The sequence below is a fragment of the Chiloscyllium plagiosum genome, chromosome 26, assembly GCF_004010195.1.
Source record: "Chiloscyllium plagiosum isolate BGI_BamShark_2017 chromosome 26, ASM401019v2, whole genome shotgun sequence".
NCBI lineage: Eukaryota > Metazoa > Chordata > Chondrichthyes > Orectolobiformes > Hemiscylliidae > Chiloscyllium > Chiloscyllium plagiosum.
This window is the reverse complement of record NC_057735.1, coordinates 36,255,417-36,270,986: the sequence shown is the minus strand read 5'-3', so window position 1 is coordinate 36,270,986 and position 15,570 is coordinate 36,255,417. Positions and strand designations below refer to the sequence as shown.

General features: G+C 41.3%; 1 protein-coding gene across 7 annotated transcripts in view; it reads left to right on the top strand.

The window, feature by feature from the left end:
• ppfia4 (PTPRF interacting protein alpha 4) overlaps nucleotides 1–15,570 on the top strand; it is a 699,006-nt gene that overhangs the window by 245,342 nt on the left and 438,094 nt on the right. Inside the window, exon 1 of one of the 7 annotated variants that reach the window (XM_043716869.1) lies at nucleotides 9,625–10,000. The exons of the other annotated variants lie outside the window; for them this stretch is intronic. Within the exon in view, the coding sequence (XP_043572804.1) occupies nucleotides 9,920–10,000 (81 nt within the window). The 5' untranslated portion in view covers nucleotides 9,625–9,919. Of the gene's footprint in view, nucleotides 1–9,624; nucleotides 10,001–15,570 lie in introns of those variants that run through there. 7 annotated transcript variants of the gene reach the window in all.

Genomic DNA, 15,570 nt, shown 5'->3' with positions numbered 1-15,570 from the left:
CATGTTCAGGGATGTGTAGGTTGGGTGCATTAGTCAGGGGTAAATGTAGGATAACAGAGTAGGGGAATGGGTCTGGGTGGGTTACTCTTCGGAGGGTTAGTATGGATTTGTTGGGCCGAAGGGCCTGTTTCCACACTGTAGGGATTCTATGATTCACTTCCTCTGGCAGCTTATACCATACACACACCACCCTCTGCGTGAAAAAGTTGCCCCTTCGGTCCCTTTTATATCTTTCCCCTCTCAACATGGTTCTGGACTCCCTCACCCCAGGGAAAAGACTTTGTCTATTTATCCTATCCATGCCCCTCATGATTTTATAAACCTCTATAAGGTCACCCCTCAGCCTCTGATGCTCCAGGGAAAACAACCCCAGCCTCTCCCTGTAGCTCAAATCCTCCAACTCTGGCAACGTACTTGTAAATCTTTTCTGAACCCTTCAAATGCTCATATTCTAGCAGACTCGCCTCTTGGTCGTTTGTTCTGTGTCAGACTACTCTCCTACGAACCTGACCTTGAGAATTTTTTAAAACAAGGGGTAAATGTAGGATAACAGAGTAGGGGAATGGGTCTGGGTGGGTTACTTTTCGGAGGGTTAGTATGGATTTGTTGGGCCGAAGGGCCTGTTTCCACACTGTAGGGATTCTATGATTCACTTCCTCTGGCAGCTTATACCATACACACACCACCCTCTGCGTGAAAAAGTTGCCCCTTCGGTCCCTTTTATATCTTTCCCCTCTCAACATGGTTCTGGACTCCCTCACCCCAGGGAAAAGACTTTGTCTATTTATCCTATCCATGCCCCTCATGATTTTATAAACCTCTATAAGGTCACCCCTCAGCCTCTGATGCTCCAGGGAAAACAACCCCAGCCTCTCCCTGTAGCTCAAATCCTCCAACTCTGGCAACGTACTTGTAAATCTTTTCTGAACCCTTCAAAGTTTCACAACAGCCTTCTGATAGGAAGGAGTCCAGAATTGCATGCAATATTCCAAAAGTGGTCTAACCAATGTCCTGTGCAGCCGCAACATGACCTCCCAACTCCTATGCTCAACACTCTGAACAATAAAGGAAAGCATACCAAACGCTGCCTTCACTATCCTATCTACCTGCGACTCTACTTTCAACGAGCTATGAACCTGCACTCTAAGGTCTCTTTGTTTTTCAACACTCCTTGAGACCTTACCATTAAGTATATAGGTCCTGCTCTGATTTGCTTTTCCAAAATGCAGCACCTTGCACTTATCAAAATTAAACTCCATCTGCAACTTCTCAGCCCATTGGCCCATCTGATCAAGATCCCTTTGTTATCTCAGGTAACCTTCTTCGCTGTCTACTACACCTCCAATTTTGATGCCATTTGCAAACTTACTAACTATACCTCCTATGTTCACATCCAAATCATTTATTTAAATGACTAAAAGTAGTGGACCCAGCACCAATCCTTGTGGCACTCCACTGGTCACAGGCATCCAGGCTGAAAAGCAAGCCTCCACCACCACCTTCTGTCTTCTACCTTCGAGCCAGTTCTGTATCCAAATGGCTAGTTCTCCTTATATTCCATGAGATCTAATCTTGCTAACCAGTCTCGCGTGGGGAACCTTGTCATTAGCCTTAACTGCCTTTGCTGTTGTTCTTGGTTTATGAATGAAGCGAGCCCTTGAGAATTAAACTGCCCTCATCATGTACTTTGTACTGGTGCAACTACGTCCGTATCTTTGCCGATAGCAGTTTGAAACAGTTGGCTAACAGTATTGACCAGGATATGTGCTGGCTTCAGGCAGCCTTGCTGCAGTATATTGACATCTGTTTGACAAATACATCTAAACTAATTATGGTCAACTGTGTGGAAAGAACCAACCCAGGCATGTCCATAATATCTTCTCTCAATGGTGCAGCAAACAATTGAATGTTTACTCTTCTGTAATGTTGTCAAAACCTGGATAGTTAACATTGTCGTGTTCTAAACTACTTAGACTCTTACAAGCTTTTGAGAGTTGTGTTCCATCAGCTCTGTGAGCCTGTTATTTACTAATAGCCAATGGAATGGGAAACTCTGGATGGAGTTGTATCTCCTTGAAGCTCAGGAATTTCTTTCCTAAACATTGTTACTTCTCTGCTCCATTAACAACATCAATAAAATCTGTTACTTCAACTAAACTTTAGGTTTCTTCTCCTCATGTTATCACTTTTGGATCTGTGTCAGTACTTGTTTGATTGCTCGTGATTTGAGGCATGAGCTCCTGTGAAACCCACAAGTGCAAGTTTTTATTTGTCATTATTTGTGAATTTGTGCAAATAAGATTACAATATTCTTCCCTGTTATGAAGTAAAATTCTTGTGTTCTTACGTTACAAAAGAATTGTAGTGATGATTTTCTGTGAAATGTTTGGTTTGTCCAATAGCATTCAATGTGCATTAAAGGACATATTCCAAAAGATTGATCGTCATCAAGACAATTGGATGGGTAGGAGTGAATTCTGGGACAGTAAATCAGCTTAGACATTTGGTTATGTTATGTGAGTATAGTATTCACAGACACACAGTATCGTCAATGAGACTTTGGTGCCTGACACCTTCCATGTCATGTAATTAAAACCTTGGACTGTACAACTTCATTGATTTTCTTTATCAGCCAACCAACTGAAGAGCCTGGACTAATATTTCATAAACTGTCAAAATGTCAAAGTAAAACAAATAGTAAATTAAATAATCATGATTGTAGTCATGCAGATGTGGCTCTTAATGCCTTAAGGTAACAAGACAAAGGGAATTCTGCAGGAGCGATGTTCCATAATTTTGAGATGATGTAATAAGTGTTGAATACAAGGGATCGACTTGGCTTTATTTTGAGTGTTCTTTTGTGGATCAACATGCTTATGCAAGATTTTGTTTTAAAAATTAAATTCCTATTAATATAAAATGTTTGCAGCATTAATTGACACAACAGCTAATTGAGTATTTGGGTGTCATTATCATTTCCCATTTTTTATTTTCCTCCCCCATTGAAACATACTGCCTGAGAAGATGGGTAATGGTAGAAATTGGAGAGGTAATTCAAGTGTTGGAAGATGCCCCAAAATATCCTGGATATTATCCTCCAAACTGGTTTTCTTTTCCTGACAATACACATTCCTATTACTTAGACCTAGCCCTCTGGATGCTGCAGTACAAAGCATCTAAGTCATGAACAATTCAATTACACAGCAATTTCAAACACAATAATTTGATAACCGTTTGATTAACATAATCATGTTAACTAAACATATTAACACTATTGGTAAAGAGGTTTTTACGATTAGCTAATGTTAGCTTCGCAATACCGAAAATACATTTGGAGAGCATAAATGCAGAAAACGTTGGGAAGATCATAATAGCACATCTTTTGTTGTGCAGATCAGGTATTGGAGCTTGGAAACCAAGAAGAAGAATTGTGGGAGGTTGGACTATGGTGGAAGACTAAGAGTAACAGAGAAGTTGGTCATAGATCTTCAAATGTGTTTGCTGTCAATTGTGATGAGCTACTTTACAGAATTGGCAAAAGTGGTTGTTCCATTACTAGATCATCTTCCAACGGTAGGGCCCTACAGGGACTCTTCCAGCCACTGTTGATAGTTCACCAGACTGGCCCTGGCAAAAGACATGAACTTTGGTTCTCATGTTGTTCCATTGGAAACCATTGTTGTAGAATCCTGTTGTGTGTATGTTGTCACGTTATGCATTTAGTATGTATTAAAGAAAATAGAAATTAAAGAGATTGTTTGTTATCAAGACAAATAGATATTGGAGTGAGTTATAGAGCGGGAAATCAGCTCAGGCAAACAGTCATGTTATGTTCAAAGCCACGCAAGTAGCATCAGTGAGGCTTTGGTGTCTGGTACCTTCCGTGTCATATGATTAGAAGCTTGGACTGTACAACTCAATTGATTTTCATGTTATCAGTTGACTTGAAATGTGCAATCTGATTTCCAGGTATGAAGAAAAGAGACATTAGTTGCATATGGACTGTTAACACATCTTGCAATGTTTTAATGTGTTCACTTCACTCCTGCAACTTGTACTGTGATATGCAGAATTTTTTTTCACGTGCAGTTTCACTTTGTACAAATGACCTTCTTCCAATTTCTCTGAGTATATATCTCTTCATCTTGTCCAAGTGGAATTCATCTGTGAGCTAAAACAGATCATTGCGTGTTTTTCAGTCTTTTTGGATAATGAATTGAAATTGATATAGTCAGTAAAGCAAAACATTAGTTAAAGTGACCTTTACCAGTGTTTTGGATTAGTGGTGCTGGAAGAGCACAGCAATTCAGGCAGCATCCGAGGACAGGCAAAATCGACGTTTCGGGCAAAAGCCCTTCATCCTGATGAAGGGCTTTTGGCCGAAACGTCGATTTTGTCTGTCCTCGGGTGCTGCCTGAATTGCTGTGCTCTTCCAGCACCACTAATCCAAAATCTGGTTTCCAGCATCTGCAGTCATTGTTTTTACCAGTGTTTTGTCCAATATGATCTAACAGATGGCAAACTTTTCTGCTTCTCTCCATGTATGTTGCAAAATGGGTGTTTTTCTGACTTTGTTAACAACACTGTGTGATGTTGTTAGAGCTTTTTGATCTCAGGCCAAAGTTTCTGAACAGCTCCATCTGCTGTATGAGCTTATATTTCATTTATTTTGTTTAAATCACAGTTTCAGCTTTGGTAGACAGTGAAGTGGGTGGATCTGAAATTTCTCCTTTCATCCTCTTCAAACCTTCCAATTGGTGCTGATTTGGATTTCAATTGTCAAAGTCTTCAGCTAATGAATTCCCTCCTTCAGACTGTTTGCTCATGACCATGCTCCCTTTTAAAGTGTCAGCTGAAAGCCTACCTCTTTGTCCAAGCATTTGGTCACCTGGTTGAGTCACTGAAAGTTCCTTGGTGCTGAACTTTGACTGATAATGTTGTGAGGGAAGATTTTAAGAAATTAAACGTCCTGGTTTGTCATTGGGGTGAATGTATAAGAAATATTATTATGTTGGAAATGACATAACTGCAAAGAAAAGCCAAAATAAATAATATTTGAAATAAAAGTGGAGAGTGCTGGCAGATGGGACTAGATTGGGTTGGGATATCTGGTCAGCATGGATGGGTTGGACCGAAGGGTCTGTTTCCATGCTGTACATCTCTGACTCTATGACTCTTCATCATGTGCAGGTTCCTTCATGTGGGTGATTCTCGGAGCCTGTGTCTGTGCTGGGCTGGCTCAAGCAGTCAGCAGCACTGAACACTGAACATTGCAGATGCTTGCCATGGTCAGCTTGTCAGCCTGTTGTGCAGGAGTGTGACATCCAGGCTCACAGAACTGAAAGCTTAGTTACATGTCAGCAGTTTTTCAGTCAAGCAATCATATATTGGAGGGTGGGCAATAAATACCATCTATAACGCTCATGACCCAAGAATAATCCAAACAAAAATGCATTTACTCATTAACATTTCTTCTGCTTATTGTTTACTGAGTTCTGTGGACATTTGATCTTTCTGTGGTGACAGGAATTCTCTATGGGTGCTGTGTCAATGCATATATAAGCAGGATTCTCTGAAAAGCCTGTTGGCCCAAATGTTTAAGTCTCTGGATTGTTGAAACCCTTTGGAGGTCCTGAAGGACAGACCAATGTGGGAGTTTCCCAGGAACTTTGAATGTCCAAAGAGCAATGTCTCTTCTCCCGGGACCTTCTGTACCTCCAATTATGGATTAGAGACAGTTCCAATATGTGTAGCTCTGTCGTTACTCAGGAAACGTTTGGTAGAAAAAAACCTAACTCTTGAATAATTCCATAACTGAAAAGTGCAACAGCACCATCCCCCCCCCCAACCTTCCCAACTACAGTCTATGACCGCACTGATTGTCGCACTCCCCACAAGCTCACTAGATTACTGGTCATGTCCAACTACTGTCTGCCCTCTGGCCACTGCTGAACTTCAGATTACACTCCCCTTCTTAACCCCTCATCCCCCAAAATGATCACTCACTGCTGGGGCCACCCTCATGGTCTCCCATCCCCTGTCTGTTTCACCCAAACCCCTGACTGTTTTTCTTAGCACTCCCCTCAGCCTGCTCCCTTGACGTCCCTACCTGCTTCACTTGGACAACACCCCTCTCCCCACCTACTTCCTACCAACTCTCTGCCTTTTTCCAATATACATATTCCATAATATAAATAATGAGTTATGAACCAAATGCACTCCATGCAAGTGTGGAAAATGCAGTTTCAATAATTCACAAAAAGACTTGTTGTTATGGAGCAGGTGGGACTTGAACCTGAAATTTCTAGCATAGAGATAGAGCACAACCACTGTGCAACATTTTTTTTAATCAGCATGACATTGTATAAATAGTTGAAGTGATAAAAAATTGAATGGTAATTAGAAAAGTTTGGACATCTCTAATAAAGAGCTGGCATGGACATGATGGACTGAAAAGTCTCCTGTTATGTATCATTCAGTGATTCTGTGAAAGAATAACTAAATCTGTGTTAAATAGCCTTGATTTGAAATGTTGTATAAGATTGTTGTGTTTTGAAAATATCTCTTTAAGATGAAGTGGAGGAACGAAGAGTGTTATACTTTAAATTGTTTTTAAATTCCCTAATAGATTGGATTCTACAGAGTAGTAAATTAGTATTTCGACCTACAAGACCCATGTAAGTCATATTGAAACAGAAATCGGTTTTAAGAGGGGCAGAATCCATAACACATGTAGGATTGAGTTGCAGGCTTTCCTAAAAGATAACTGAATTTCATGACAGTTCTGCATAAAGCTGCATGAATCTGAGTGAGAGCAGAGAGATTGAGCAACAGAGATTTGTTGCCTGTACATGCAGAATGTGGTGGGAGATTGCAGAATGTAGTTGAGAGTTTAGATGAAAGATAGTCTAGCTTTGGTGAGAGGGAGCTGCATTTTGTTCCTCCTGGCATTTGGTATGCTTTCCTTTATTGGTCGGAGTATTGAGTATAGGAGTTGGGAGGTCATGTTGCGACTGTACAGGATGTTAGTTAGGCCACTTTTGCAATATTGCATGCAATTCTGACCTCCTTCCCATGGGAAGGATGTTATAAAACTTGAAAGGGTTCAGAAAAGATTTATGAGGACGTTGCCAGGGTTGGAGGATTTGAGCTATCAGGAGAGGTTGAATAGGCTGGGGCTGTTTTCCCTGGAGCATTGAGGCTGAGGGGTGACCTTAAAGAGGTTTATGAAATCATGAGGGTCATGGATAGGATAAATAGAGAAAGTCTTTTCCCTGGGGTGGAGGAGTCCAGAACGAGAGGGCATAGGTTTAGGGTGAGAGGAGAAAGATATAAAAGGGACCTAAGGGGCAACGTTTTCACGCAGAAGGTTGTGTATGTATGGAATGAACTGCCAGAGGAAGTAGTGGAGGCTGGTACAATTGCAACATTTAAAAGGCATTTGGACGGGTATATGAATGGGAAGGGTTCAGAGGAATATGGGCCAAGTGCTGGCAGGTGGGACTAGATTAGGTCAGGATATCTGGTTAGCGTGGACGATTTGGACTGAAGGGTTGTTTCCATGCTGTACATGGAGAAAGTGAGGTCTGCAGATGCTGGAGATCAGAGCTGAAAATGTGTTGCTGGAACAGCGCAGCAGGTCAGGCAGCATCCAGGGAACAGGAGAATCGACGTTTCGGGCATAAGCCCTTCTTCAGGGCTTATGCCCGAAACGTCGATTCTCCTGTTCCCTGGATGCTGTCTGACCTGCTGTGCTGTTCCAGCAACACATTTTCAGCTCCATGCTGTACATCTCTATGACAATGATTATGATGTGTCACAGGTCTGGAAATTTGGAGTTGCCTAGCTTAAGGATAAAGAAAACAAGCCCTGGCATGCTGAGAATCCATCTTGGACTCATTTCTGGAGAATGATGACTTGAGAGATAAAGTATGACTGCAGAGGAGGATTTTTGATTATTTTAGAAGTTTATGGGGAACTATTTTGTAGTTCAAAATATAAAGCCTACTGAAATAGTATTTAATGTTTCTTTTAGTTTTTTATAGTTAAGAGTTTTAAAACTTGAAATCTTATTATATGATTCTTTCAGCGAATCGCTGCAAGCTTGGGTCTCTTTTTAAACAGTTATTAGTCTCCATATTAATCAACACTGAGCCTCAGTGCAGCTTTTAAATGGATCACTGTTAGCTGTTTGCAGATTTTAAAAATTTAAACTTGTGTGAATTGTACGTTTGTTGCTCAATCCTGCTGGTTGTTTGAATTGCCTTTGGCTGGGCATTTTCTTATTGATGAAATTGTTAAATTATGACCTGTTTAAGTGATATAGTAGCAGATGGAGAGTTTTACAGTTTATTGTTAATATACAAAAACATCAATGAAATGTAGTAATAAAATGCAACTAAAAATGAACTACTGACGTTCAGAATTAATAATGAGAAGCTTGTTCATAGTGTTCATAGAAAGTAAATTTAGATCTATCTGTTACAGTCTGGTTACTATTTTTGCATTATATGTGACGATTGTCAGTCATTTGCATATTCCTGTCAGAGGTGTTAACTGACAAATATTCACATAATTTTCTTTGTATCCCATGCAAGCATGTTAATTCTCATTTTGTTTTCTGATGAAGTTTCTGGCATAATGACAGGCAATTGCATTGAGTGAATATACGCATAACATGTTGAGATTGAGGCAAATAGGCCCAGCATTGTATTCTGAGTCCAGGACCGTGCAGTCCTAAGTCATGATGACCCACATTTTGATGCTGATGTAAACAGTACCTGTTTAGCTGATAGCATTCTGGCTTGGCAGGGACCCTGAAAGAATCGCCCTGTTCTTCACTTTTCAACCTTGAGAGAAGAGGCTTCTTGTGTAACTGGATTTGATTGAACTTCTTGAAAGTCTTGAGAAACAAACTAAATACTCAAGGATTGCGAGGATCCATCTGTCATGGTCTTAAAGTGCTCTAGTGTTTTTATTTCTGTAGGAATGGGTATTAGTAGATTGTTAAATCTCATTATTCAAGACCTTTCTGAATATATAAAATATGGAGCTGCTGCAGGACCTGGATGCATTTTATTTCCTGAAAGGAAAAAAATTGCCTGACGTGACTTGATTATTCAGTGGTTTATTGCATACTTAATATAGGACTGTGTATATTTTTGGTTTGACGAATTCAGATGTATATTCGGACTGTGTGTTGCTCCTGATGCTTCTAAAAATATGGAAATCTACTCTTACAGTAAAGCCTTTTGAATCCCTCGACCTGAGATGCGATGTGTTCCTGCCAGAGCAATGTGTTTCAGTGTCAATGTCCTTCAGTAGAATTTGCAGCGTTATGGGAGCAGTTAAACACAGAGCTCGACGGTAATGTTTGAAATGAGCTGTCACTCTGCTTGTCCCAGGCTTCATTAGAGCCTGGACCATGGGAAAGGAGTGTCAGTGGACTCCATTGACCGGCTGGAGAAAGGCAAGGGGCAGTGTCACGTTACTGGCTGCTGTCACGTTTCTCTGCCCACGCTGTCTCGGTCCCTGCCATGGGGAATGTGATCAGTCACCTGGCTGTTCTGAAGGCATGTGATTATCAGAGGAAGCAGATGGGCAGCTCCAGTGTGCTCTGAATGCTTCAATGTGACACGCTCTTTTCTGATCTCTGTCCCAGCTATAATTTCCTCATGTTTTACATCAGCCGCCCATTCAACAGGGGACTGTTTCTCTGTGGCCAGACAGCTTATTGGCTGGCTCCAGCAAAAGCGAGCCCACGCTTGTGGGAGTTCAAATTTCCCTTGATTATTCTGCTCCAACTTGGAGAATACAGAACAGTTTCTGAGAGATTCCCCCACGTACTACAGCAGGGAAGGATTTAAGCTTCGCAACTCTCTGTCGTTTGTGGATTTGTTGCTTGCAGTTGTGCCTGAGTATGATTTTCTGCGACATGAACTCAGGGACTAACTCCATAAAGATTCAGCTGCAGAATGGAATCCGCTTTAGCACGTACCAGGTAAATACATTTACTTCTGGTATGGTTCCGTGGTAGGTTTTTATTTGGGGCGGATTTAGTCCACAAAATGTGTCAAGTGAAGTGCTCATTCTGAAACGCTCTTGGTCGTGGATTTCTTAATACGCCGCAGATTTAGGTGATGTAGCTATGGAAATAAAAAAAATGCTTCTGTGCAGTTTTTATTTCCTGCAAAGTAATTCCTAGACGAGTCGTTCCTGTTTTATAGGGCTGTCGTAGAAGGGTAATGAGAGATTATCATTATTTATGACCAGAAATAATTGTTGCAGAGGCAGCCTTGTACTTAGAGAGGGTAGTCTGTGAAGTAGAATGCAACCGAACTGATTTTATTCAGTCTGAGGTGTCGTAGAGTTGCAAACTAGCACCAAATCTATTTGACCTGCGGCATCGAGACACTCAGATGAAAAATAAACGGTCTACAAATTTAAGGAATTTTAAAAAAAGCCAGCACTGAGGTGTACAGAGTATGTTGTAATATAGAGATCATTCTAGGATTTGAAAATGCTTTAATGCTGATTGTTTTTGGAATAGGCTTATTTTAACTCATTTGTTGATTTTGAATGGTCGGATTACAAGGGATTTGACAGCCAAGTGATTTCAGACGAGTTTGGATGTGACAGAAAGTAAGAGAAATTGCTAAATATGTTTTTGGTAGCTGGAGTAATTATTCCTTCAATTTCGTTTCATTGTTTCATGTGATCATATTGTCTATTGTTTCACTGTAGCATGATTTATTTGCAAATTTTGTTTTTATGTATTTTTAGCCTTTGTGTTTTGAAGTCCCCACATAAACCTTTCAGAGACGTTTTGTTCTGTCAGCAGAGACGGGGAATGACTGCAGTTCGTCACTGAAATGAACCTGGTGGCAGCATTGCTTCCACTGTGATTTGCAGAACAGAGATGCTTCTATTTCCTCTAACAGCATACTTAAACGAGAGAGTGTCTACAAATTGTTAGAACAATTGTTGAGATCTGAAAATATTTAGACAACAGATCCCTTTCTGTGACTTGCTGTTGTCAGAAGGTTTAATTTTAAAACCTGAGAGGAAAATAGTGAAATTTGTTCATCTACCATGCATGGTATACACTTTATTAAAAAAAAACTTATTGTAGTTTTTCTGAAGGGGGGGCTTGTATCAAAACTAATTTACCAAGGAGGCAGAGTGGGAACTGAAGGTGTGTTTATTTGTTTTTGGTTTGACTGAGGTCAGTGGTGTGCAAACTTGTCAATCTCCACGTTCATGTACTTAGCATTGGCTTGGTACTAATGTTTCATCCATAAGTACTGGCATCCTTAATGCTCTTGACTCATTCTGCAGGTCTGGAATGCAGTGGATTTTGGGCCTATAACCAAGTAATGCTGGCTAGAAAAAAACTTAAGGATTGAATCATTCCAATTGCCTTCACTTAACTCATCAGATTTCCAATACAGAGGTGAACTCATGCAAGAATTTTAGTGAGTGAGGCTGCTGTTAACTGAACACAGTATAGTTTTTACCTTTAAATTTTCTGTCGGAAGCAATTTTCCTGCAGTAACGTTTCTTATTTGTGTGGTAAGCAGGAGAAAGTTATTATTAGGTTTTATGAAAGAATCTTTGCCAAATGAAGTAAAATTTATATAACTCTGCAGCATAATCTTTTAAAAGGGGCAGTAAATGTAAATAGCAAATGTCTCATTCCTAAATGTACAGATATGAACAAAGGTAAGTTTATTTGCTGTACTTGTGATTTATCTGCATATTTCATTAACACTTGATAATGCTCCAGTTGTATAAAAACCCTAAAATCAAACTCATTAACAAAATTTGTAAGGTATATTGTTGGGGGTGGGAGTGTTTTTGATGTGGGACTGAAGGATAAAAGGGACTGGAAACAGTGTTGTTTAGCAATCTAATCTGATATAAGTCTCAAACACTTTTATTAGATCCTTCACACTGTGAATTGCAGAAAGGTTAATGGTGAAACCATTTCTGAGAGAGAGAGAGAGGTTTTGTAAAATCCCCTTTCCAGCATTGCCAACCCTGTACTTAGTAAATCTACTTTTGCAGATAGTTATTGACAGTTTCTTGAGTCATGATGCTGGCTAGTCATCTAAACAGTTTCTGAAATTGATTGATTTTATTGTTGGAAAGGACTCACAAAGAAGTCCCATTGAATATAATTGGGTTAGCTGAGGATGTAGGTGAAGGATTGTGGATATTTTTGAAAGGCTATTGTCCATCCCAAAAGTCCAGTTGGACATGTTATCCCTTAGTAAGATGGATAGTCTCCTGGGTGACACTGTGTTCATGGTCATTTTGTGTAGTCGATGGTTCAATGTGTCTGTGCAGTTTTTCTGATATTGTTAATCAGATTTATAATACTCCTTACCTGGTAGTGCAGAAATTTCAGCACAAGGAACCAATCACTTTTGATCTTCTAAAAGATTGTCAATTATGGAGAATACACAATTGCACTACGTATAATAGTGCTCAAAATACACAGAGGCAGCAATTGAATTCTCCCACAAAAGTTCAGTCACAGGGCTGATGGTTCAGAGAAAGGTGTTACCATTTCTGAATACCCCACTATTAACATCCTTGGGGTTACTGTTGATCAGAAACTCAACTGGGGGGAGGCATGGACCTAATGAGGGAATTGCAGACAGATTGGTCTGGGCAGAATTGTGATGAGGTGGGGAGGGAAATACATCTCTGGTAGTGGGGTCTGACTGTAGGTGGTGGAAATAGTGGAGGATGATGTGTTGTATCTGGAGATTAGTGGAGTTGAAGGTGACCGACAGCCTTCATGGTGGTTTTGGCAGCAGTGGTTTTGGCAGTGATTACAGAGGCAGTGGTCCTGGGGGCGATCGCAGAGGCAGTATATTTGGCAGTGGCTGCAGTCTGTGGGACGACGAGAGCGGCAGTGACTTCATCATTTGCTGCAGTGGAGGTAGCTGTCGCAGCCATGTGGCTAATGGCATCCGAACAGTTCCGGAGGCAGGTTTGGGAATGATTGAGGAATCCCGTGTTTGGAGGTAAGTAAGTGAGAGTTTGATGTACTTAAGTTCCTTGATGTCTGATAAGCTGGAGAAAAAGCATTTGTTGAATGTGTGGATCTTTCTCAGGATGAAAAAGGGCAGAGGTCCTTTGCTGGTCTGGGAGGGTGTGGCCCTGAGCTGGGTCAGGGCCGACTGCAGGGAGAGTAGGTCGTGACACATGACTGCGAGCATGGAGTGGAGGGTCCAGAAGAAGAACTGTTTTTGGAGGTACTTGTATGTAGTTGTTGTCCTGATCAAGTCCAAATTGTGGTGATCTGAATGTAGTCTTGAATCCATGCGGGATAAGTCCGTTGATGTGTGATGGAATACTTCCCACTTGCCTGAATAAATGCAGTCCCAACAACATTCAAGAAGCTTGACACCATCTAGGACAAAGCAGTCTGTTTGATAGGTATCACTACCACAAACAACCACTCCCTCCACCACTGACATTCAGTCACAGCAGTATATACAATCACACAATGCACTGCAGAAATTCAACAAAGGTTCTTAGACAGTACCTTCTGAACCCATGACTACTTCTATCTAACCCTAGCCTTATCCTGATCGATGGAAAGGACACCACAGGGCAGAGCAGTGGATGTGATCCATATGGACTTCAGTAAGGTGTTCAACAAGGTTACTCATAATAGATTGGTTAGCAAGGTTAAATCTTGTGTACTACAGGGAGAACTAACCATACAGGATTGGCTCGAAGGTAGAAGACAGAGGGTGATGGTGGAAGGTTGCTTTTCAGACTGGAGGCCTGTGACTAGTGGTATGCCACAGGATCGGTGCTGGGACCACTGCTTTTTATAATTTTTATGCATATGAACAGAGAAGGTATACTTAGTAAGTTTGTAGATGATACCAAAATTAAGGTATAGTGGACAGCAAAGAAGAAATCACTACAATGGGGTTTTGGTCAGATGGGCCAATGGGCCGAGAGTGGCAGATGGAGTTTAATTTAGATAAATGTGAGGTTCAGCATTTTCAAAAAGCAAAATCAGAGCAGGACTTCTACACTTAATGGTAAGGTCCTGGGGAGGGTTGCTGAACAGAGAGACCCTTGAGTGCATGTTCAAAGTTCCTTGAAAGTGGTATTGCAGGTCGTTATGATAGTGAAGGCAGCGTTTAGTATGCTTTCCTTTCTTGGTCAGAGCATTGAGTACAGGAGTTGGGAGGTCAAGTTGCGGCTGCACAGGACAGCGGTTAGGCCACTTTTGGAATATTTCGTGCAGTTCCGGTCTCCTTCCTGTCAGAAGGATGTTGTGAAACTTGAAAGGGTTCAGAAAAGATTTACAAGAATGTTGCCAAGGTTTTAGGATTGAGGTACAGAGAGAGGCTGAATAGGCTGGGGCTGTTTTCCCTGGAGTCTGAGGGGTGACCTAAAGATTTATAAAAATCAGGGGCATGAATAGGGCAAATAGATAAGGTCTTTTCCTTGGAGTGGGGGAGTCTGGAAGTAGAAGACATAGGTTTAGGGTGAGAGAGGAAAAATTTAAAAGGGACCTAAGGGGCAACCTTTTCACGCAGAGGGTGGCTGTCAGAGGAAGTGGTGGAGGCTGGTAGAATTGCAACATTTATAACCATCCAGATGCTTTTTATGAATAGGAAAGGTTTAGAGAGATATGGGCCAAGTGCTGGCCAGTGGGACTAGTTTAGCTTAGGATATCTGGTCAGTTTGTCATGAGTTGAACCGAGTGGTCTGTTTCCGTGCTGTACATCTGTGATCTACAAGTTCCATTCACTATTCTGGTTGGAAATACTTCACTGTTGCCGGGTCAAGTTCCCTCCCTCATGGCACTCTTGGTCTCAAAACAGCATATGGACTGCAGTGATTCAAGAAGGTAGCTCATTACCACCATCTGAATTGCAACTAGGGTCAGACAATAAATGCTGTCCAGTCAGTGATGTTCATATTCCACGCATGGTTAATAAAATCATTATATCTTTTGTCTTGTGCCAATTTACATGGGATCCTCAATTATCCAAATATCAATTAAAAGATCTCAAGGTCCCAGTAGAAATATTACAAAGACATGTTTCCAACACTGATTGCGTCTTCTGTTTGCAATGATTAAAAGTGAAGTCAACTGACTGAAATATTGCTGAGAACAGTCCTGGACATCGATCGGAGCACAGGCTCCAAATGACTAATCTCCCACCCTCTTTCTCTGTCTCTCTCTCCTCACACTTTCACTGGAGTTCTACACAGGGCTGTACCCTAAACCCCCCTTCCCCAGATAATCTCTTCAACATTGTCCTGTACAGGGGAACATCGATTATCCGAACGAGATGGGTGGGACCTATTTCGTTCAGATAATCGATTATTCGGTTAAGCGATTAAATGCCTTTCCTTTGGGGCTTGGAAGTCTGCTCCCGATTCAGGAGACTGCAGCAACACGCAGTGCGCGAGTCCCCGCCCCTCAATCTGGTCCAATATCGCCCTCTCCCGCCCCCTGAACCCCATCCAACACTGCCCCCCGCACCCCCCACCCCTAATCCCATCCAACCCTGCCCCCCGCCGCCC